This window comes from Thermobia domestica, chromosome 11 (genome assembly GCF_964235325.1).
Source record: "Thermobia domestica chromosome 11, izTheDome1.hap1.1, whole genome shotgun sequence".
In the NCBI taxonomy this organism is placed as follows: domain Eukaryota; kingdom Metazoa; phylum Arthropoda; class Insecta; order Zygentoma; family Lepismatidae; genus Thermobia; species Thermobia domestica.
Genome location: NC_137464.1, coordinates 13,039,858 through 13,066,221, shown reverse-complemented (window position 1 = coordinate 13,066,221; position 26,364 = coordinate 13,039,858). Strand labels below are relative to the sequence as shown.

At 34.3% G+C, this 26,364-nt stretch overlaps 1 protein-coding gene across 2 annotated transcripts in view; it reads left to right on the top strand.

Moving 5' to 3' along the window:
* The window catches only part of LOC145663899 (receptor-type tyrosine-protein phosphatase delta-like), a 212,260-nt gene that overhangs the window by 81,173 nt on the left and 104,723 nt on the right, over positions 1-26,364 (top strand). Inside the window, exon 7 of one of the 2 annotated variants that reach the window (XM_081730069.1) lies at positions 14,866-15,058. The exons of the other annotated variant lie outside the window; for it this stretch is intronic. Within the exon in view, the coding sequence (XP_081586195.1) occupies positions 14,866-15,058 (193 nt within the window). The remainder of the gene's footprint in view (positions 1-14,865; positions 15,059-26,364) is intronic. 2 annotated transcript variants of the gene reach the window in all.

The following is a 26,364-nucleotide window of genomic DNA, read 5'->3' as shown; positions in this document are numbered from 1 at the left end:
AAAAACGGATGAAAAGCAGAAAACAACTTTACACAAAAGTCAAAAGAGCCTCTGCAAAGTCATACGAAATGGTCGAGCGGTTTGGACCAATAGTCTATCAATTAGAAGTTTATGTCTTCAAATCCTGTAAGAAGTCTTTGTTTTTCAAAATGTGTTCCTATTTTCATCAGAAAACAGAGAACATTTCTTTGAATAGCTCTTTTTCAACTATTTTTCTTTCAAATTTGATTAGAACGGAAAATTATATGAATTGAAAATTAAAATCCATAGCTAAAAATAAAATATTAAGTATGTTCAATATTCTATTATTATCCTCTCATTTGTAATGACAAAATATTTATAAGCAGTGATGATTTTATTGCAATCTAAAAAAAAATACGTATTTTAATTATTCGATAACTTTATTCTTAAGGTGAATCTAACAGCAACTCAATTAATTATTTTTCAAGTATTTACCAAATACACTAACGTTGTTATACATCACAATCTTACTCTAATTACCAAACCATACTTATGTCATCCCTCGAATTTTGTCATATCACATTCTATCTATGTTTGCACAGGTTATTACTATTTTCAGCTCTCATAATCGTATGTGTTGTTTTTGAAAGCACTTTGTGCCCACTTCGTGCCAACTGCTAACACTCTCCCCCTTTTTGTAATCCTGCACTATATTCCCTGAAATTAACTATACCTCCATCTTTCTGGTTGGTTTCTTTTCCGAGTTGATCTCAGACCTTCATGACTGGTTGTTCCTGATTCTATCTCATTTGGAGAATGTGTTATGGACAGACATGGATATTTTCTCCAACGATTGGGTGCCTCCCGTTGACGAAATTGGTTTGTATTTGCTGTTTCTGTTTCTCCTGAAATTACAAGTATTGCTTTTTCTTTAGGAAAATGATCATTTTCTTTAAGAAATAAATTAATTGCATGTTTATAGTAAATACGGGTGGTGCCATTTACTGCTACTTGATATATATTCCTTCCTACTTTCCTTTGTAAGACTCCTTTTATAAATTTTGGTATAGACGCCTGTTGGTTTTTAAACCCAAATTGGCTTTCCAAGAATATCCGATAGGTTATGCGTTTTCCTCTGGACATTGTACGAAATTGTAAACCACGTGCGTGATCCATAAATCGTTGAAAAATTTGTGGTGAACAATTCGACAGAAAAGGCAATCTCGTGTGCCTGTAAAGTCCCCAAGGTGTAGTAATTACAAGATATTTAGAAGAGCTTTCATCTTTCATCTACTTTTAATTGTAAGTACACATTGCTCAAATCCAATACAACAAAGTAACGTGCTCCTACCAACTTTTTCAAAATGTCCTGGATTCTAGGGATTAGACATGCACATTTTTCCGTATAACGATTTGCCGCTTGTTTAAAATCAAAACATAAACTAGATCACCATTCTTTTTACGAACTACTAACATTGGAGTTGCCCAATCAGAATATTCCACTTTATATAAAATATTTAACCTACATAATTTGACTATATTTTATTTGACAGAATTTAATAAAGCATTTGCAATTTCATATGCCTTTCTATATATTGAGATTCCTTCCTCTTGCATTGGAATTGTAACTTTGTACCCTTGCACTTTTTTATCGATATTGATAGAAAATACTGACTCATAGTCTTTCAAAAGTGTTTGTTGGTATTATTATATATCGTTTTCTTCGTATGTAACAGGCGCCAACAGCTTGTGATTAAGAAAATTGTGAAAATTTTGTTGTCTCCACATTGGGGTTAACACATCGATCCAATCTCGACCCAAAATTGGTATTGATATGCATTTTTGAATGATAACTAAACATAGTTGATACTGGGTATTCTGAAAGTTAACTGTTACGTTGATGGATCCCATAGTAGTAAAGGATGAAGTATCTCATTTCTGAAAATATACGGAAACTCCCTAAATTGTTTCTCCGAAAACCATTTTCTTCATGTACTAAACTTATGGCAGATACTATTGCTCCTATATCAAGTAGAAACTGAATACTACGATTTTCACTAGTAACGATATTATCACTGGTTTTGATAAGCTGAATTTAATTTGCTGTATTGGAAACACATTTCACCTTTTTTAATTGTTTGTGTAGATTCTCAATTTCGACTGCGAAAATTATTATATTCTAAAAATACGTATTTTAATTATTTGATACCTTCATTCTTAAGCTGAAGCTAACAGCAACTCAATTAATTATTTTTCAAGTATTTACCAAATACACTAACGGTATTATACATCAATCTTACTCTAATTACCAAACCATACTTACGTCATCTCTCGAATCTTGTCATAACACATTCTATCTATGTTTGCACAGGTTATTACTATTTTCAGCTCTCATAATCGTATGTGTTGTTTCTAAAATCATTTTGTGCCCACTTCTTTCCAAACAGATTTCAGAAGATTCTTCCCGGGGTATTGTCAATATATGAACGAGGGAGAACTTTTAAAACACTGATAGTACACTTAGTAATTGATCAAAGATATGGCCCTGAAAGGGGGACTTTCTTAGGTAGAGAGGGTCTCAAATTCTCCCTCAGGTCACCATCTGAAATTATCACTGTGTGAAAGATTTTAACTAATAGAACATCACATTTATTTCTCGTTCTACGTTTTGAAATGGCAAGATCATAATTTAAAGAGAATTATAATAGATAAAAGCATAAAGAATTATAATACTAATGAAGTAAATATTATCATGTGAATTATCTAAAAGAATTTCTAGTCGGATTAAAACTCGAATATTCGTTTGGATTGCACTTCAAAATAAGTCCTTTACTGGAAAGGCATGTTTAACTCCAATTACTTAATCAATATTTTTACTAATATACTTTTATTGTAATATTTAGTATTCAATGTCGTATACGGTTCATTTCCCAAAGCAAAATTTCGCAAATGTATAGTGGACTAGTGAATATTCGCAAAAATTAACATTTAGTTTACGTAAATGCTGCATCGCCTCATTTTAAACTTTGTAAACTAATAATAAAAATAATAATAATTATTATTATTATAGTCGTATCTTTATCAGAAAATTTCAGGCTTGGTCAATGAGTTCAACGAAATCATATGCTACTTATGCTTTCTATATCAGGTAGATATACCAATTTTGGTCTCTATTCGAAATTTTATTTAATGGAATCCGATAGAAACACAAAGAGAAACTTAGAGAACAAGTAAAAAATACTTTGGTTGGACTCGAACTAACATTTAAAAGCGCTTTACGATCTACAGACAAACACCTTAGACCGCTTGTTTGTTTTTCTTTAAGTTAACTGATTCACCTAACGTATATCAGTAACTTCTCTCTATTTTCTAAAATGAAATGAAATATTTCAGTTTTACATCCCACAGTTATGCCGGTTAGACTAAAGGAGACGGTAATGATGAGAAAGGAATGAAATGTTGGAAAGTAGAAAGTGGGAGGAAACGGGAGTACCCCGAGAAAACCCACGAGCACGGTGTTTGTCCACCACAAAGACCACACGGCTCGAGCTGGGATCGAACCAGGAACCCCAAGCACTGGAGGTGAACGCTCTACCACAGAGCCACCGCGTCCCCTTTCTATTTCTACTCGGTTATACGTTTTAGTTATTTCCAGTAACCTTGAACGACAGGGACACGAACATAAAAACAAGAAGGACAGTTAAAATTGCAAAGACTCTCCCACCGGGAATCGAACCCGAAACCCCGTACAACAGAAGCGCACGTGCTAGCCACTAGTCTGGCAGGGAGAGCAACTGAAATGTATTTTGTAGTATCTGATGTTTAAGCCTATTTCACCTGATGTAATATGTGTATTGATTTTTTGTTTACCATAATCGTTACTTCGGCAAATGGTGAATGTTATTGATATAGGTTGTTTTATATATTCGTTCATAAATATTATATAAATTATCAGAATTATTTATGATCTGTCATGGAAATTCACTGGTGGATACATAGTAGAGAGTGCAATTGTAAGCGGAGTTCGATATTGATGATGTCTCTCGCTAACAGTATTTGATATCTATCTAGAAGAGATAGCAAAAAAGAGTCTACATGATGAAGATGGCATTTCGGTAGGAGGTAGTACCATTAGGTGTGTACGATTTCGGGATGATATGGCTATTGTTGCAGAATAAAAAAAGGAAAATCAATAAGAAGTAGAAAACTTCAGAAAGGCTTGTGAAGAATATAGGGGGAAAATAAATGTTACAAATAGAAAATCCATGGTGATTGGAACGAAGCAGTTGGTGTCAAATATAGAAGTAGGAGCGGAGAAAATAGAACAGGTGACTAGATTTCGTTATCCGAGTAGTATAAATAGTGATGATGTAGCGTGCGAACATGAAATAAAAGCAAGGATAGGCATGGTGAAAGATGCCTTTAGGAGAAAGAAAATACTATTTTGTGGGACCTTGAATAAAGAGTTGTAAAAAGACTCATAAAATGCTTCACGTACTGTATTTTACTGTACTGTATAGTGCAGAAGCATGGACATTACGCTTCGCAAAAATAACGAGTAACAATTGAAGGCTTCGAAGTATAGATGTGGAGGAGAATGGAGATAATTAGCTAGGTTTTGAGGAAAATGAATGGGAGAGTGTTATAAATGGTAGAAGAAAAATTCAGATATTATTAAGAAGTGGAAGATAGACTGATTGGGACATTGGTTAAGAAGGAACTGTATTATCAAGGACGTGCTAGATCCTGTATGGTGACAGGAAAGACAGGGAGGGGACGAATTAGGATATATCAAAACAGAATTAGGCTATGGAGATATCAAAACAGAAAAATTGCATGTGAAGATTAAGAGGTTAACAGAAGATCGTAGAGCATGGAAGCTTCTCAGTTGCGGCAAGTGACGTTCCAATAATGGCGGAATACTTCTGATGATAATGATGCACAGTGGAAAGATCCACTTTACTGACATTGCTGATACGAACCACAACGCAAATTTCTACAGGATGTCAAAATTCCTCGCTCTAAAGGTTGTAGAGAACAACTATCGCTTACTCTGCGAGGGGAAATCATAAGTCAAGCAACAATGGGATAAACTGTCCCTCAGATCGCTAGGAATCTGGGCCACGACAAGGAAACAGGGGAGAAATGGGCAAGATGGTTAATGGTTCACGTCTCAGCCAAGAAGTGGGAGACAAATAATAACAATAATAATAATCGCAGGAATTTATATTTATTTCCAGCAAGACGTTTGCATGCCCTCCTACAGCAGTATTATTTTTAAATGGTCATTATAAAATTATCATGCTAAATTTTAAAGAGTCATTATAAGTGGTGCTTCCTTCATTTCACAGTTTATTTGTACCAGTAGTTTTCAACTCCTTACTCGCTCTTCACAAATCCCTAGGGGAAGGCTGCGCGCCCTCAGGTTAGGAACCACTACTTTCCACTGAGGCATTCTGAAAATCTGTTAGAAATCTGCATCCTGACTCGTATCAGTAACTGGATCTTCGTTTCTACTGCGAATACACCAAAGAATTTCCATGACAGATGATAAATAATTGTGATAATTTATATAATATTAATTGACGAATAAAATTTCGTCAAAGTAGCGAATATGGTAAACAAAAAAATCAATAGAGATATTACATCAGAACGAAATAACTTTAGCTTCAGACACTACAAAATACATTTCGATTGCTCTCCCCGCCAGTCTAGTGGCTAGAACGTGCACCTTTGGGGCATAGGGTCTCGAGTTCAATTCCCAGTGGGAGAGCCTTTTGCAATTTTAACTGTCCTAGTTGTTGTTTTGTTCGTGTCCCTGTCGTTCAAGATTACTGAAAGTAATTAAAACGTATAACAGCGTAGAAAGTAGAGTGTAGTTGCTTAGATACGTTCGATGAATCCGTTAACTTAAAGAAAAGAAACAAGTGATCTAAGGCGTTTGCCTGTATATCGTAAAGCACTTTCAAAGGTTAGTTAGAGTCCCACCAAAGTATTCTTTACCTGTTCTCGAAGTTTCTCTTTGTGTTTCTATCGGATTCCTTTAAATAACATTTCAAATAGAGACCAAAATAGGTATATCTACCTGGTATAGAAAGCATAAGTAGCATATGATTTCTTGAACTCATTGACCAAGCCTGAAATTTTTTGATAAAGATACGACAATAATAATAATAATAATAATAATAATAATAATAATAATAATAATAATAATAATAATAATAATAATTATTATTATTATTATTATTATTATTATTATTATTATTATTATTATTATTATTATTATTATTAGTTTACAAAGTTTAAAATGAGGCGATGCAGCATTTACGTAAACTAAACGGTAATTTTTGCGAATATTCACTAGTCCACTATACATTTGCGAAATTTTGCTTTGGGAAATGAAGCGTATACGACATTGAATACTAAAGATATTACAATAAAAGTATATTAGTAAAAATATTGATTAAGTAATTGGAGTTAAACATGCCTTTCCAGTAAAGGGCTTATATGTAAAGGACTTATTTTGAAGTGCAATCCAAACGAATATTCGAGTTTTAATCCGACTAGAAATTCTTTTAGATAATTCACATGATAATATTTACTTCATTAGTATTATAATTCTTTATGCTTTTACATATTATAATTCTCTTTAAATTATGATCTTGCCATTTCAAAACGTAGAACGAGAAATAAATGTGATGTTCTATTAGTTAAAATCTTTCACACAGTGATAATTTCAGAGGGTGACCTGAGGGAGAATTTGAGACCCTGTCTACCTAAGAAATTTCCCCCTTCGGGGCCATATCTTTGATCAATTACTAAGTGGACTATCAGTGTTATAGAAGTTCTCCCTCGTTCATATATTGACAACTCCGGGAAGAATCTTTTGAAATCATCACTGCTTATAAATAGATTTTCATTACAAAACCAGAGGATAACAATGGAATATTGAACAGTTTCCTTTGCCCTTCTACATGTGCCCCTTTAGTTGCCCTCAGGATGAGACGATATTTGAGCTTGCATCCAAACACACTGCACAATAGCATCATCAACATTTTCAAGAACCGCAGCAATTCGTATACGAAGTGCGACAAGGTCCTGAACAGGGGTTTCGTAGACACGATTCTTGACTTACCTTCAAAAGAAAAAATCCAATGGGGTGATATTAGGTGAGCGCACGGGCCAGGTGATTGGTTCATCACAGCCAATCCATCTCTTAGAAAAAGGCGATTCAAAAGGTTCAAAACGTCTAGAGACCAATAATGAGGTGCCCTATCATGTTGGAAGATTATGGTTGGCTGCAGTTCGAACAACTGAAGGAATAGTTTCTCATAAAGGATGTCGTAGTAAGCCACACCTAGCAAAGGAAATGGATTGATTACTTTACCATGCAAAAGAGCACACCAAACGTTAAGTTTTGAGCTATCGAGAACATTTTCATGAATGACCTGCGGATGCTCAAAATCCAATATCCGAACGTTATGGCGGTTAACATGTCCTGACACAAAGAACGCGGCTTCAACAGAAAACATCACCCTTTGTAGATATCGATTGTCGTGTTCAATTGAGTCCAGCATGGAAACAGCAAATGCAGCACGCTGAGGAAGGTCATTTTGCTCCTCAGCTCGCGTAAGTTGCACCTTATAGGCACGAAAATGTAACCTTATGAATGGTTGATTTCGGTACTTGCTATTCCCGTGACGCACGAATAACCGATTTATGAGGGCTGTGTTGAAATGTAATTTGCACGTTGTCCACAATTGCTTGCTCAACACACGGTCGTCCACTACGTGGCATGTTCATTACGTTACCTGTCTAAAAATTTCGCGCCCAATCTAATGGCTGCTTTATGGATGCCTTTGATGGAGGATCTCTTTCATACTGCCAGTGGAATTTTCGCTAAATATTTACTGGTGATTTCCCAGACTCAGCACACCACCATAATATTGGGTCAACTCCTGTAGTGTCGTCATTGTCGTTCAAATCACAATCTGCAAAAAGGGGAAAGGAAACTTCCAGATATGGGTAAAGCACGTTGCAAAAAAAACGTATGTTTCTATCTCATATTGTTTATGAGCTGTAGGTAATTTTAACGGTAGCAGGATTTCGTAGACATAGTGAATTATTGAAGTTATGCATTAACAAATGATAACAATGCATTTTTTGTTGAGGTGAAACTGTCAAATAGTAATTGCGAAAATCACGTGTAACATCTTCAACGTATTTACTTTGTCTTGGAAAATTTGTTTAGCTAAATATTGTACTTGAAATTTATCACATTGATTTTCAAATACAATAATATAATCTACATTTTAATAATATTACATGCATGTTTTCGTTTAGAAAATGCATTTTGGATAATAAATACTACTGTTAATATTTTATGAGTATCTTTCATAAATATATTAACAACGTCGCTGTTTGAATCGTCAAGTATTAATAATGAAATTTCTATCATGTTAAAAGTGTTCATATCTAGAATATTTTCTATGAAACGTACAGGTACATGTTCACTTAAATTAATTTTGGTATAGCAGCACCGTAGCACCATATAATTTCATTAACTTTTATATTAAACATATTTTCACGTTCATTTAATAATCGGCTTAAAAACAAGTTTTACCTCCTTCAAGGATTGGTAATTAAAATTATGGATGGATTAATATAATCAAATGAATGCATACAATAGGTAACTAAGGTGTCCCTTATATAAGATAATTTCGTGTTACTATACGCACACCCGTGAAATATGTTCTATGTGAGCGTAAACACACATTTTAGTCCAGTCATTATTAGCTTAAAAATGAAGGTTTAGAAAAAATTCATACAAGCAAGGGACTTTGTATGAACATATACCTTTAGAACTCAAAATATATAGTCTCCAAAAATAAAATTGTGCTTAAGCCACTATCTTGGAAAATGGCTGAACACCCAATATTTACGAAGGAAGTCGCAGATTTAGGTTTAAAATAATATAGCAAGCACACTAACTAGTCAATTGTTACAAATTATACCTCGCTAGAATCGCAATAAAATAAGCTTTCATACTACATAAAGCAATGTTCCGTAGTACCTGTTAAAGGTAACTAATAGCGGGAACTATTTAAGATTTAGTGTCCAAAATTCCTTCTTTTGAATGTTTCGGCTGTAACATGGCAACACTGCATGGAAATCACCGTACACTCAAGAAATTGGACAAGTACACGAATACATAATAAATATATTCTGAAAGTTATACATTATTCCGACGAAACCAAAAGGAATAATAATTTACAGTTCTTATAATTGTGTTTATCTGAATTGCATAAAGAACTTTATAATAACGTTTCGTAAAGATTTTTTTTTTCATTATTTCATCTGCAGCTATCATGTGAGTAATTCATCTCTTGAATCACAACGAAATGAGCATTGAATTGTGTACCTTTGTTGTTTAAAGTGTTTAATATGAGGAAGCACTGCAGGAATTTTCGGAAAGTTAACTTTAGAAATTCCCTTTTTTGAATTATTGCTGTTATAGAGAGGCAATACTCCATGGAAACAAGATCAAAATATTGTAAATAGACACTGATAGATTTTGAAAGACTGATAAAACTATGTAAGTGAAAGTGTCCAACTTTACATAGAATACAGTTCTTTCATGCAGTTTGTGTATGACAGTACAGATGTAAACATGTGTACTCTGGGTGGTAAGGGCTCTGTTCACATCCTTGGTGGCATACAGTGCATAACCCCAGCTCAAGCAGTATCAACTCCATCTCCTAATATCCGAAATGTGAAAAAGAAAATAAACCCTAAACCTAACAGTATTAAAATTGTGCATGACAAGAAACTAGCTGCATCTGCTTTAAATCATTTGGAGACACAAAACATCGAAATGAACAGTGAATTGTTAAGGCCAAGAATCCAGCTTAATATTCTTTGGATTTGTGGGTTTTTGTTCTCAAAGAACTGAATACTATTTTGGAATGGTTACATAAAAACAGATTTTCAAGAGCAAGGAGCCTGTCAAATTAGTAAAGTTGTGATATAATTTTGAACTATTGGATGTGTATTTAAAAAAAATATATTATACTATTGTAAAAAAATAAGTTTAAGTAATGCTTCCTGGAAAACAAGCAATTTTCACTTTCCAGGAAGCAGAGATTTAAAAGAACATTGAAAGTCAAAAACAAAAACAAATTGAAGAATAAATACAACAGGTGAAAGGCCAAACAAAATATAAACGGGTAGCAAGATAAACAAAGGAGTAAAAACGGATTGAGGCTCGTTCAGATATGTATTGTTTCTCAGAAGGACACATAGTCATACTCATATTACGATTCTACAACGGTAATTGAAAAGGCTGTTTTACCTTCTCAACTAATTCCGTACGAAGAGTTCATATGCCAGGAGGTCTTCCTCCGTGCAGGTTATTTATTCATAACTAATATGTAAATAATTACTAGTATTTCTTGTATGTTTGTGTAAAGTAAATTATAAAAGATGTATCTTACTTTTTCTTTTATTACTACCAAAAGATACAAGCTATTTAAGTTAATGACAGTTATCCTTTTTCACTATTATAATTATCTTGATGTTAATTTATGTTTCTAAAATTGACAAATTTAAATTCCCAAAACATAACATACACTCTAATTTTAAAGTTACGAAACAAAGTATTGCCGATTCCTTTTATAAATTTAGAAGCAAGTAATATGAGTGTTATCAATACAGCTTTGATGTATGCTGCTTCAGAGAGCAAACGAAAGAACAAATCATATATTGTTACTTTCGACCAACCTCTTTTTGTAAAAGCATCTGAAATTATAATGTCATCGGAGGTTGGAAGCCCTCTTTCAACAGTCAGTGTACAATTGGGTGGCTTGCACTTACTATTCTAAGTTTCTTAGGTTCGATAGGTTATATCATGAGAGGCAGCAAAATTGAGGAACTGTGATCAAGCGTACATGCTAAAATCACAATTCTTCACCTTATGTCAGGTCATGCTTTCTGTCGATCCTTGAGAGCATATCTACTAATATTATGTGCATTGTTTTATTGCTTATATGTAAGATATAGTGAATTAAAAAGCAATTATTTTAATACAATAATAAGAAAGAGTGAAGAGGTACTTAGGAATGAAAAGTTATTGGCATAATTAACTTCGTCTGAGGCATTTGTTCAAGTGGTAGGTGGCTTAAATAAAATTTGTAAAAGAGCAAAGGAAAAATCGAACCGCAAAATTGTAGCTTCAGTATATGAATCAATTGATACTGGTCATGGAATTTATTGCACTGGAAAGAACTGGAAACTGAAGGAAGCATGTGGAGATAGTTAAATTTATGATCCCTACCTTTCATGCAGCAGGCCGCAATTTATACGCAAAAGGTGCTCACGTGTATCTTTAGTTGGTACTTGAATACGAATGTCGAATGTCAGCACAAGACTTGGAAAAGTTTACAAAAGAAGGATTTTTCTCCGTTCGTTATTCTAGAATATATTGGTCGGAAGTATCCACTGATATTGTTATAGAGCAATTACTGAACCCCGATAAAATCTGTAGGCGGACTTATGCATGGTAGAGGCATAATAAATGAGACTGTTGCGGTGAATTTCTTCCTTACCGCTTAGTACGAAAATGTCAAAAGCAGTAGAAAAACTAACAAACTTTTACACTCTCTGAGTAGATAAGGAAAACCGAACCTCTCGACAGATTCGTGATTATCGGGACGTGCAAACATTTTGCAAGTGGTTCTTGGAATGTAATACATTTCGTTGAAAATCTGGAGAACTAATGTACCTCGCGTCAGGACTGATTGCAGATGGTAATAACTTGTGATCAAGCCATTGGAAAGGAAATGGCTTCCTTAGCAGCAAAAGAGGGGAAAGATTTTGGGACTGTAATAATTCACTGCAAGATGAAGTAATTCCTCTTGCAGCAATAGACTCTGGGATTGTCATAAACAATGAAACAATACCTGTCAATACGCAGCAACTTTTTAACGGGATAGTTGTTGTTGTTAAAAATCTTCAGGAACTGAGAACCTGCTTCAAGTACGAACTTGCACCAAAACCACCATATTTTTTTGATAGTGTATCATTAAGAAAAAAATAAAAAGGCGTTTCTTTTCAAATGTTTTAAGTCTACCGATCTGTCGTATTTTCCCGAAGACTGCGTTCACTTTATTTATGGTAGTTATTTACTTCATTGTGTAGTGTGGTCCCAACCTGTAACTTATAAAAATATTTTCAAAGCTTATTATTTCCTATATAAAATCATATTATGAAGGATCATGTACTATCGTGTTTGATGGATATCCAACCAATCCCACCATAAAGAGACGTAAACAGGAAAGGAGAGCTGCTAAGAGAATATCTACAAATATACATATAAATCAACCTTCACCAACAAATACACAGGCTGATTTCCTTGCAACCAACAGCAACAAGAGACGATTCATAGATATTCTATCAAGTCACTCCCGAGTATCAAACATAGATACTTATCAAGCCGAATATGATGTAGACAGTCTCATTGTTTCCGTAGCCATAGATAAAGCAAACACTGGTACGGGTGTCGTTGTGGTTGATCAGGATATTGATTTGCTTGTTCTTCTCACTGCTAAGTCTTCTCTGTCTGACAAAATGTATTTCTTCAAATCAGCTTCAAAGCATGGAAAAGATACATGGTTCAATATTGCAGATCAAAAGCTCTTCTGAGTGAGGTTTGTGATGGTCTTTCCCTTTGCTCATGCTGTTTCTGGATGTGATACCACTTGAGACCTATACAACCAAGGTAAAATAAAAGCTCTAAATATTCTTCAGAAAGATTGTGAACTTCGGTCGATTGTAAAGATTTTCAATCTGTCTTCGGCTTCGAAAGATGAAATTGCTTCAGCAGGAGAAAATTTTTTTACTTCAGTTGTATGGTTTTTAGAAGAGGGGGAATCTCGATGATTTGAGGTATTACAGATACAGTAATAATAGCCAAACAACAAGTATATCGAGCGTTTGATCTTGCTATGCTTCCACGGACCGGTGATGCGGCTTCACAGCACTCATACAGAGTCACAGCACTCATATTTATAGCTGCAGATGGAATGATGAAGAAAAGTCTCTTTGTGAAACTTTATAATAATTACGCAGTTCAGACAAACACAATTACAAGAACTGCAAATTATTATTCCTTTTGGTTTCGTTGGAATAATGTATAACTTTCAGAATATATTTATTATGTATTCGTGTACTTGTCCAATTTTTTGAGTATGATTTCCATGCAGTGTTGCCATGTTGCAGCCGAAAAATTCGAAAGAAGAGAATTTTGGACACTAAATCTTAAACATTTCCCGCTATTACTTCCCTTTAATAGGTAGTACGGAAAATTGCTTTATGTCGTATAAAGGTTTATTTTATTGTGATTCTAACGAGGTATAATTTGTACCAATTGGCCAATTATTGTGCTTGCTATATTATTTTAAACCTAAATCTGCGACTTCCTTCTTAAATAGTGGGTGTTCAGCCATTTTCCAATATGGTGGCTTGAACACAACTTTTATTTTGGGGGATTTTATTTTGAGTCCTAAAGGCATTGTTCATACAAAGTCCTTTGCTTGTATGTTTTTTTTTCTAATATTTTGTAAAATGACTAGACTATTTGTGTAATAGCAGCTCCCTACGAGAATGTTAACCCGTGCCGACTTGACGACAAAATCATGAAATGACGTTTCTACATTATAATATAATTTAGAATGTCTAACTGTGATAACGGAGAAACAAAAAAGAACAAAGAAACGAAACTTTGCACGAAGCAACTAGATAAAGGAGGACACCTGCCCATGTATTGTCGAACATCACCGGATGAACAGTGTTCCCAACCCAAGAGAAAGTTGTTTTTGTAAATCGAATTACCTAAATTGAATATTATCATTGGAAGCAACAATGAAAATAAAGACAAAAGAGATGATAAATGCAGATCAGTGTTGCAAACTTTTCGAGAAATAACGTGAAACACACACATATATATTATCGTGTACACATGCAGTCACATTTATACAGAGTGAGTAGAAATTTATATAACTTGACTAGTAATAAAATCTGACTAAAAAGTTGTCTAAAATTTATGTAAGATACTAGATATTTATACTGTATAAGGTGATAAGTAAATTAAAGCTAATTTAAACGAATTGCTTTAGTTTATCAGCTTATAGTTTTAAAATTCACATTATGGTATCACTGTTGCTAACTCATTGCAGTGTATGCAAGTCAAACTATGTGGTACAGGACCTCATTTCGTCGTGGATTGCGTGAACGAAATATAACTTTATGTAGTGGATTTATGTGATAGAACGAAGAAATTAATAAATATTATGTATTTGAAAAGTAGGTTCATACTTGTAATGGAGCTCCCTCACCGCTAAGCAGTTAACGTACGCGCCCCAGGCTTCATGTGGTATGATTCCTGGGTTCAATTCCTAACGGGAGCTCATGTGGTTCGGATCAAACGTTAAGTTGTAGGTCTACGTCTCATATATCCTTGCTGCAGAAATGGACGCTAAACTTCAATCACATGGTACTTCTAATAACTTGAAGGCCTATGATAACTTTTTGTTGTGGTTTGAAATAAAGGGTTTCAATCGTAGATGATTTATGGAGAATGAAGTAAATAGTCTGTGGTTTGGAATTAAGCCTCGGTTCAGAACGGTTTCCATCAACGCAAATATAAACCTCGTTAAAACATGGACACATTCTATACATTTAACAATATTTTCCATGCTGAAACAAAAATCTTATCAATAGTTCTTCACATGGACTAATTGAGAAATGGTAGCTTGTATCTCTCTATGTGTATAAAGTTCTGTGTTAAATATTTTGTTATATTGATGAAGATATACATACTTAATATTTATTGCATTTTTTCTTTGTTAGACAGTCCGGAATTGGAATGGAGGTGAATTTTATAACGTGCAAGTAACAATTAAATACGATACAATTAGTATTTCATTATCTAGTTCCACTGAGGAGATAAAACGTATTATTGCACAAACTGAATTTCCATTCCGAGTGAACTATGTTAGTTTTGGATCTTCTGAAATGAAAACCATATTTGTGCAAGAAACAGGTGAACACTTATTTTTCAGTATAAAATTAATTACTGATGTGCATTTCCTCATAAAAATAGTTTTTAAAATTTACCTTTACACGTAACAATTCATAGCCAATTTAAACAACGTGTAGACAATATCTAGTAAGTTTAATATGATTATTTCAACATTACGAAGTTCTAACACTACTTAAAAACGATGAAGAACCAAATTTATATCTGTTTGTCTGTAGTGAACTGTAGTCTAGGCAAGTTGTTGTTGAACCTAGAACAAATTGCAATACAATTTCTGTTAATGGGTTCTTATGAAAATATACCTGAGGAAAACGATTCCGAAAAGTCTACCACTCTCCGAGGTGGGATAAGGCCGCTATGGAGAATTTTCTAACATGGTCGCCGCGCACTACTACTATTCGCAAAGTTTCACTTGCGCGCCTCTTGTGCCTCTCCTAATTAACATATAGCAATGAGTAATACATCTTTCTAAAGCTTATGGATCGCAGATTCCAATGATGTAACATTGTTTGCCATTTTGCCCATCGACTAGAAGAATTAAAAAAAATTAAATCACAAAAAACTCGATTTTTCCGAAAATATTTCATCTCTGGCAACACTATGTGTACAGCAGTGCAACAAAAAATTCGTTATCAATACCTTACACATTTATGTGTAATATAAAATTATAATTGTTGTATACGCATGCTGTATCAGTGATTTTACTGAATGAAGTATACCATTGTATGAGAACACCCTGCAATGTAATAGTTGTCCTCATTTGTTTCAACTGGAAAATTGACTAATAGAAGTGGAATATGACCCTTAACAGCCTAACAAATTTAGGGGAAAAAAACCACAATCGTATTGTAGTGTATAATTTAATGTTGACTTTTTAATGAAAAAATACCTTAGAGAAACGGTTTTGAAAAGTCTACCACTCTCCGAGAGAGCATAGATCCCCTATGGTGGGTTTTCCAATATGGGCGCCACGTTTCCTAGTACTTGATATCGTTATGTGCTTAGGATTGTTCAATATTTTAAACCTTATTCTTTATATCAATTGAAAGCAAACTCTTAAGTTTTTTCAAATATTTTTATTAAAATATTTTTTCCATGGTACATTACAATTTTGTATCCAGTACAGTATTCAATACTTTCCTTTGTTAGAGATTACTTATTAAAATGAATATATGCTAAACAACTTAACCTATATGCCTGATGTTGAAAATAAGAATTACATGTACGAGTATAATGTGTATACAACCATGATAAGTTCTGCTACATGGAACTGTAAATGAACTAAGCAATGTTTAACACTAATAAATATAAATTTTCAAAGTTAATTAAATACTCGGGAATGTATCATAAACAGCAATAGTATATATATATATATATATACAGGCTGGTAAGTAACTCCACCGACAAACTTTGGGAGCCGATTTCTTATATGAAATGAAAGAAAAAAGTTCTAATAAACATGGGCCGAAAAATGCCTCCTTTCAGAGTAATGATCCATTGAAAATTCGAAAAATCATTTTTCAAAACTCCTCAACTTAGAAACTATAGGACCTATTCCAATCGGTTTAAGGAATTACACAGGAACTAGTATGTTCTCTATCTAAATATCCATATGTTATCATCTTTCGTTATCGGTGAAAGGAACTGTGAAAAGGAAGTTGAAGTATAGGGATACTCCTTTAAGTACTTACTAATGGTGCGTTCGTTTCGCTGGTACCGGTGAATTCTGAAACATGGATATTTAGATACGGCGTATACCAGTTTCTGTGTAATTCCTTAAACCGCTTGGGATAGGTCCTATAGTTTCTAAGCCAGGATGTTTTGAAACGTGATATTTCGAATTTTCGGTAGTTCGTAACTCTGAAAGGAGACGTTTTTCGACCCATGTTTATTAGAACTTTTTTTCTTTCATTTCGTATCAGGAACCGCCTCGTCGGTGGAGTTACCTACCACCCTGTATATATATATATATATATATATATATATATATATATATATATATATATATATATATATATATATATATATTCGCTTATATTATTTTTATCTCAATCATAACCCATATCAACTTCCATATAATTACAACAACTCGTGCCCCTACAATGAATACAAAAGTTTGTACACATCATTCCTTGCCTTCTGCATACGCACTGTACCATAGCACATTGTGTTATGCTGCATACCCATTTCACAAATTTTAATAAATAATTGGGTGTTGGTGATTGAGCCATTTTCACTGGTGTCAGATGTTCATGACGCAATTCCCATCCCCAGCTATATGGATACATTTCATTACCCATTCACTGTAGAACTTGATGATACACTCGTTGACTATAAAATATGCATGAGGGAGGCAGTCCTTGTGGTTTCACCTAAACTGATGATTATCTCATCCTTGATGTGAACTTTCGAAACCGCATTTCGTTTGGTATCTCCTGAGTTAGTGTATCTCCTGAAATACTTAAATTGTATATTTGTCTACTAGTTTAGCAGAAATAAATTATTAAAAAATAAATAAATTAGTTTCTTCTTATACAAATTATAATATGTCTAACTTTGGAACCAATTATGGTAGAAAGATCAACTTTTTTTGTTTTATTCCTTGAGAAGAAACGACTCTAATAGTTTTAATCACAACCATATCTAATTCACCAATTAAAAATAGTATTTTAATATAAGTATTAAAGTCCACCTGTCAAGAAGTTTGACGAGGGTAAGGCATCCGTGCCCACCCTTTTCGTATGTTTTCGTCCCGAGAGATATGAAGGGAAGGGTCTTCACAAATCTCTTTCAGCTATGTACACAGACCGTTTTCACAGCAGGTGTCAATGCGAATGTAAACATCCTGTCCTCACGTTCAATAGCCCAAGTTCAGCCACTTTCTTTCTCTCTCTTTTTTCTCTCTCTCTCTTCCGAGGAGGTGTTTCTACCCTGTAAGAAAATTATAGATATGTAGAGAAAATGGTGATCAATTATTTCTGATAGCCAGATGATAGACAAGCATTCTAAAATGCCTTCGAATTCCAAAAATGTATCGACCATAACTTTACCATCTGGTTATTTTCAGGAGGCAAAAGTTATATTATTATTATTATTATTATTATTATTATTATTATTATTATTATTATTATTATTATTATTATTATTTGGAGTTAGAGTGCAAAGCCACGAAGATACAAATGGCTCCATTGGCTAAACATACACATAGCTGCCCCCATTTAGAACATCCCTTTGTGCGTTAGAAAACATGCTATAACAATGCGCCCCTCCCAAAAATCTAATTCAACTGTTATTGACCTCAGTAGCGCTTACTAATAGCGTAAATGCTATAAATCAGGCATTTGCAAATAGGAACAGGGATTGGCCGAATCACAGAAATCTTACTGTCGTCACGGGCTATAAAAGGTAATATATGACATTTTCACAAGAAATAATTATCGGATAATTTAATAACGGACAATTTCGCGGGCCGGATAAAAGAACTCGGCATGTCAGATCCGGCCCGCGAGCCGACGTTTGGCTGCGTAAACATTCAACAAAAATATTTCCCCCGTAGCACGCTTCTTTGTACTGAAGAGAAAGCTAGTTCCGAGAAATGCCCAAACAATAGTAAGGAATTTGAATGTCAAGTTCTGACCACCAAAAATTCTTCAATGAGACCATATCCTGCCTCTTTCTCCCATTCCCTAAGCTCTAGGCCAATTAGGACTGACAGGCATTTGAATAAGTCCATTACTTGGTTGCCTAGTAATTAGCCATCATATTGGCTGCCATATTGGATTTAGACAAATGTTCTCTCATGTTACCATTTAAAATATGTCTTGTCGTGATGAAAGCTACCAGAAAAAGTAGGTTTCGTTTAGTCTTGAGGAAGTACGCTACATCCTAGAGTAATACGTGCATATACGCATTTGTAACTTTGTACAGTTAATCGTTAGACAACAGTGTTGCCAGGTTGTAAGGTATCTAAGTAGCAATAAACAATGCCATATTTAAATTCATCGACCTCAGAAACCCATACTTTGACACCAAAATTATCTTTCAAAGTGCCTTGGTTCACGATCTCTCTCTTTACATATATATATATATATATATATATATATATATATATATATATATATATATATATATATATATATATAGAGAGAGAGAGAGAGAGAGAGAGAGAGAGAGAGAGAGAGAGATTTACGTAGGGCGGCGGCCATATTGGAAAATGACGGCTACCAGGAAAACACCTCAAATTTGAAATATATTCCCAAGACATTATAAAATAAAACTTAGCGGACATTTTTTTACGGACACCTATATATGGGGGCCGACTTTACATTGTCGGAATCCTGTGGGGGCACCCCTCTGCCCCCTTCCCTTCGCTACCACTGTATGCTATAATATTTGTCCGGAAGGGGAAAAAATCCCAAAATAACAGCGTTTTCTGATATATACTGTTCTTCCCGCGCACTCTAGAATGCATCTTGATGAACTTCCAGAGGTAACGGGGAAAAGAGGATACTTCACACCACATCGTCCAGTCTCTTAGTATGGAACCATTGAGGGAGACAAACTCTATAAAGATAATAGTACTTGGCATCTGACAGGTAATCTCAGGAACTGGTCGAGAACCTGTTTCATTCAGACATTCACCCCCTCCATTTTACCAACCCCCGCCCTTTCCGCGGCCAAGCTTAGAGTGGGCGCGGATGCCTTACCGTCGTCAAACTTCTTGACAGGTGGACTTTAATACTTATATTAAAATACTATTTTTTAATTGGTGAATCAGATATGGTTGTGATTAAAACTATTCACACGTCATTGAAGAATTTTTGGTGGTCAGAACTTGACATTCAAATTCCTTACTATTGTTTGGGCATTTCTCGGAACTAGCTTTCTCTTCAGTACAAAGAAGCGTGCTACGGGGGAAATATTTTTGTTGAATGTTTACGCAGCCAAACGTCGGCTCGCGGGCCGGATCTGACATGCCGAGTTCTTTTATCCGGCCCGCGAAATTGTCCGTTATTAAATTATCCGATAATTATTTCTTGTGAAAATGTCATATATTACCTTTTATAGCCCGTGATTAGAGTCGTTTCTTCTCAAGGAATAAAACAAAAAAAGTTGATCTTTCTACCATAATTGGTTCCAAAGTTAGACATATTATAATTTGTATAAAAGAAACTAATTTATTTATTTTTTAATAATTTATTTCTGCTAAACTAGTAGACAAATATACAATTTAAGTATTTCAACCCGTTAATAAACTTCTGTAGAATGCTGCAAAATTTTTCTTTCCCATTAGAGATACCTAGTTCCTTAGAAAATGAGGAAATTCGGTAGCCATGTTCTCCCCATAAGGTCCAATATAAAAAAAATTGTGCCGAGAAAAGGTAGACCATCCCGTTAAGTATTCGGCATATAATAAAGCTTCACGCACACAACAATTAAATTGTCCAAATCTGTGTTTTATATAAACACAAGAATAGACATGAAATCCCAAGGAAGAAGCTTTGTAAATCTTCTAAAATCCAGCTTTGTACAAAGGGGATATCAGGATTTACAATTGCAAGTTCCTTAATAATAATATGATCATCATTATCGTTACATGCGGAGAAGTGAACAATAACCCTCATGGCACTCAAATGACGCAATTTTACATTGTATGATCAGTATAACATTCCTGTCTTTATGGATTTGAATGAGAGAATCAAATTGAGCGTATACAATACATGTAATGGAACTTTGTAGAGGTTGAGAAAATGATAATTTTAAATTGACAGAGGAATTACGTGGGAGGATGACATCCCACGTAGAATCATCTAATGTTCCCGTTGGAGATAGAATGAATGGGTACAAAGTGTACCCATGTCGAAATTCGTCACGGGAAATAGTATGTGAATGATTTTTATAATATATACCGGTACCGGGAAACAGAGTGGAATATGTTTGAACATAAATCCATTTTCAAAATCAAGAGTGAGGAGTGTCGGTGGAAATGATTTTGAACCAACTTGTAACTGCAACTTGTTAACGTTAAAATGTTGAAATTCAAAAGGGCTCACATGTGGTTGGCCGTTAAATACAGCGTTTGATACAAAACCTATAACGACACCTTTTGGTACTTTACCCAAAAATAAATCATAGAGATTATATGAACTTGCTTCTGCGGGAATGGTATAGGTACGAGTTTCAACACGGGTAAGAGGTATGCTGGCCGGAATGTGTTCCATGCCAGGATTGATTTGCATAGCCAAGTCGGCAGCAATATCTAGACGCCGCACGTGAAGTGTTACGTCTTCAAGTTTGACTTTATATGCTGCATTTTCAGCAGACATTAAACAAAACGTATCTTTTGTATGATATAATTTTACACTTAAGCTTACTTCATTATGAAGCATACATCCCACACCGGCAATATCAGCATGGATACGGCCATACATATCGAATGATACATTATTTCTAACATACTGGACACGATTTGTAAATCCAGTATTTGCATTGCCTAATACATTAAATTAGTTTGCAGTATCTTTATACCATAATTCCCCAGTTAAATGGGTTCGAGCGGCATCGCTACCATAATTTAATGTTTCGATATAAGTACGGTACGGATATGAACCAGATGATGAACTAATTAATTTATCGTTTAATGAAACAAATTGACTAAATAACGAATGAAGAAAATTATTTACAGGTGCAACAATATCCGCCGCAACTAAATTTGTATTACCGGTTTTTGTAATTTTACATTTTACATAGAGATACAAGTATGCAGTGTAAATAAAATCACCAGTTTCACCAGGTACAACAAATTCAATTGGTCCTTCTGACGATAAAGTAGAAACCGGACAATATTCAACAGTGGAAGATCACTCAATAGCAGTTTGAGTCATTGGAATAGTAAACAAATCAAGTTCACTTCTACAACATTCAGGACTACTTCCAGTGAGTAAAGCCATGATTAACTAAATATAGCACCCGAATATTTTCCATTACGTTTGGCCGGAGGACCGAATTGTACAATAGCAAGAGCCTTACGTTTTCGCGGTCGTCTCTTACCACTATCGGTTAACAACCGACTAAGTTTATTTGCAACTTTCGTTTTTAATGTTTATCCAGCTTCTTCTACGCGAGCACGAACTGATTCTTTAAACGGACGGTCTTCCAAAACATCACCTGCCCCTTGTATTCCCGTTTGTACCGCCTGTCGGCCTACAGTTTTGGCATCTTGCTTTAATAAAGGTAATGCAAAACAAAATAAAACTTTAAAGAAACTACCAATCCCATGACTCCGTTGATAAACTGGACCTGAAAAGAACCGGAGCACACGTCCTCGCTGACAATACGTATGCTGTCTTTTTCATTTTCCAGGATAACGTTTAAAATGAAGTGTCACTGTGAATGTCCCGGAACGAAATGGTAAATTTCGTCCTGCGTGGTCCTTTAGTAGTATTTCAACACTGTTAAAGCAAAATTTAGAAAGTGGTATATAGTGAATATCTTGATATCGTAACGTTTTAATTTTCCCATAATTCATATTGCCAACAGTTGCAATACGTAGTAAGGGAGCTTGCGTATCTCCCACCAATTGATATTCAATAAGACCAGTATACACAAAAATTTGAAAAGGATATCCAATATCTAAGTATGGTTGTTTAAACCCGTGTTTTTGAAATGCGAGATCATTTTTTAAATGAAATCCTAGTTGTATAGCCAAAGTAGGTAAAAGTGTTATGAATTCAATATTTGGTTCAGAAGTAACATGAATAATATTGGAAGCGTTAAATCGTATAAATTCTGAAACTTTATTTAATTCTTCCAGTTGTGTTTAATGTTTGCATAATCTCCAGGAGTAAGTTTACTTTTCATAATTTCATGAGTTAATTTGTACCAAACAATATTTTCGTCTTCGGTGACATTATGACACGTTAAAGGAATATGTATTTCAATTAATCCGACACACCAATCCGTACCTGGTAAACGTACAGTGTTTTTCAAATTACTAATGAAATGGGTTGGACCATTTTTAGGATAAACGTCTGTACTTGCATTTAAAACCAGTGTAATGTAGAAGCTGTCTTCAATGCTTCCAGAAATCATTTTCGTTTAAAGTGAAGTGTCAAGTTCGAAGTTCCAAAACGACGTGGTAAGTTTATTCCGTGTTCATCTTTTAAGTTCACTTCTATCGTATGAAAATATTTCTTTGCGACTTTCACGTACTGTGGGTTATGAAATAAAATATTTTCGATACGTACATACCGCTCGTAAAATATACTAATTTTACGAAGTAAAGGTCCAATTTCTTCTTGTTTTACAATATCCACACATACGTTAACTTCTGTTGGAATATTATAATCAAGGTTACAGGGATATTTCCCCTGAGGTGTCATGAATTGTTCCCTGTTTTGATTTTTTATATACACTACTGAATTATAAAAATTTGAATTTTCATTCATAAAACCGAATATATGTCGCAAACCTTTTGTTATGTTTAGAATACACCGATCACGTGACCGGAAGGAATTCTGAATATACACTTGATTCTTAGAATAATTATATTTTATTATACGTACCTTCTAGGGAAATAGATTTAAGATGGCTTTAATGAATGTATAATATCCCTCCGTACTTTAACAGAATATCGAATATATTCACCATCAATAAATGTATCGATTGTAATTTTTTCACCCGGACCAACACTATAAAAATTCCACGGTATATTAATTTGAGTTAAGCCCACAACCCACTCTCCGTCCGTTAAATCTATGGTCGTGCAAATTTTACTCGAAATGAGGATGTATTATCAAAAAGAGTACTACTTGCATTGGAGGGTAACGTTACGTAAAATCCGTGTTTCAATTACGAATTTATTATGCAGACTGAATACTAGATACTCGAATCCACGAATTCATACTTTCTGGGTAGCCCAACCATTTCACAAAAACCCACCCCTTCTTACATTGAAGAACTTTTTCAATTAAATAGGTCTTGTTTGAGCTTAGAAATATTTTTTGTAATTCTTCACCATAAAATATTCCTTTAATTTCATCACCATTCCAGTCTTTTAATTTATAAGTTACAGGATTTGATTTCATACACTTATCAACGAGAAATATTTCTCGAGACCAATTCGGCAAATAACCTTTTTCAAGTTTATGTTTATATTTAGTAATGCGAACATAATCTCCTGCTTCAAATTTACAGGTTAATTTCTTCTTATGTACACTCTTTCCGTACAGCGTATTCCACACTTGATTGATATTTGAATCATTTACTTCTGTGGGTGCCATTTTAATAGTTGAATGATAACTATGATTATAATTGTATACAATTTGATCTAACACATCAATATACCGATACGTACTTTCCGCAGTAAAATAACGATATATTTTACTTTTAATGGTACGAATCACTCTTTCTACTAACGCACATTCTATTTCCGAATGTACACTATAATGATTAATCCCAAAATCTTTAAACAATTTCTTTACATGACGATTATAAAATTCTGACCCTAAATCAGTTTGAATGTGAACCAGTGATGGCAGTTGATTTAAAATTGCAGTTATTGCATTAGCCATTTCAAGCCCTTTCTTTGTTTTCACAGGAATGCAATATCAGTACCGCTAAAAAATGTCAATATCGAATAAAATATAGCGATATCCATCAGTATACTTTGCAATATTTTTCATGTCCGCCAAATCGCATTGTAATGTTTCATTAGGACCACTAACATAATATTGTTTCATGGAAATGTTTTTCGCATTGGGGCTGCAGTGTATATGCATCTTGTGATGCTAACCATTCTTTAATTTTCTTTCGGGATAATTTTGTTTCACGTTCTAATATACTAACACTGGATAAAGATGCAAGATATGAATACTCGTAATAGATTTTTGATAATTTTGTCATTTTAATTTACATTTTATATTCTTTCCGATACCGGAATACGTTAGTTGCAATTACAGGAGATACTGCAGTCGAAGAAGAATGCCTTTTCGACCTCCTTGATATGCAGATTTCGGAATGAGAGGGCCACGAATATGTTTGCACCGTTGTTCGAGGATATCCTGTATATGTTTATCACGCTTTACCATTGCATCCCACTCACATTCCCAGATTTCTATTAAATTAAAACCTATTCTTTCAGATAGTTGCGACAGTGCACTATTTGTTCGTATCTCTTTTCAAAAGTGTTGTACGCACTATTTTCTTTGCATAAAATGCTATTTCTATTATTTTATAGCAAAATTTACAAGCATGCCAGTAACATCCTATAAATTGGTATAGTGTTTGTTTTCGCGTCAAAACCATCGACTTTCTGTCTCCCAAACCGTTCCTCCAACGCATTATTCGAAGTAACTATAGATCTCTTTGTTACGTGTTCCATATACTTCAACCACTTTAAAGTTATAGTACTCGGTTGTTGGGTACGTTGGAACCCGTTTGGAAGAAAAACTGGTATTGGGTTTTCGATCAAATGATGACAGCGGTATGTCAACATTGCTAGACTGGCGATCGTTGTGCTGGAAATAAAACATTGAGTGCCATTCGTTTTCTCTTCAATCATGGAGGTAAATTTCATCACTGATTACTATATTGATTTGAAATATCTTTTGCCCGTGCATAGAGACATAAGTTATTTTTTGCTTCTCAATAAGTGTCCGAACACAAAATAGACCATCATATCGCGAATTATTGTGAGCAAGTGCCACAATAATCTGCTTCTCTGGCCTTTCCATTAGTACACATTCAATAAACGCCTCCATGGTTGTAAAAGAAAACGTACAGTTCCCTGTTATTTTATCTCCACACTTAAAACACAAATTATCTACTCCAGTATTTATGGAGTGGAAACACATTCAAACAACAATACAAGTTTATGGCATGCAACCGTTCACTTTTCTCATTTCATGCTAAAAGCATTCTTTCCACATCAAATATGATGTACAAAAACCTTTCAGTGCGTTTTAGCTTACACTTTTGAACGAAGCATCGATGGCCAACAGTTACGTGCAGAAAGACTACAATAGTAGTCGCCGCATACATGAGGTTATTTTCCTTTTCGCATATCGTAAATTACACCACATGAGATACACATTTTCACGTAATCACATGTGGATTTCTTTACTTTATTTTGAACTAAATGATCATTAAAACAAGCGCCTTCAGCAAAGTTCCTATTACATTGCATGCAAAGTACTAGTTTCGCGTTGTTTTCTTTAATATGAGAATGTTCACAGTACGAACATCTCGTCAGTCATCGATGAGTCGTACGTGTTTTATAAAATCCTTCCAAGCACGAAAAGTAAAAACTG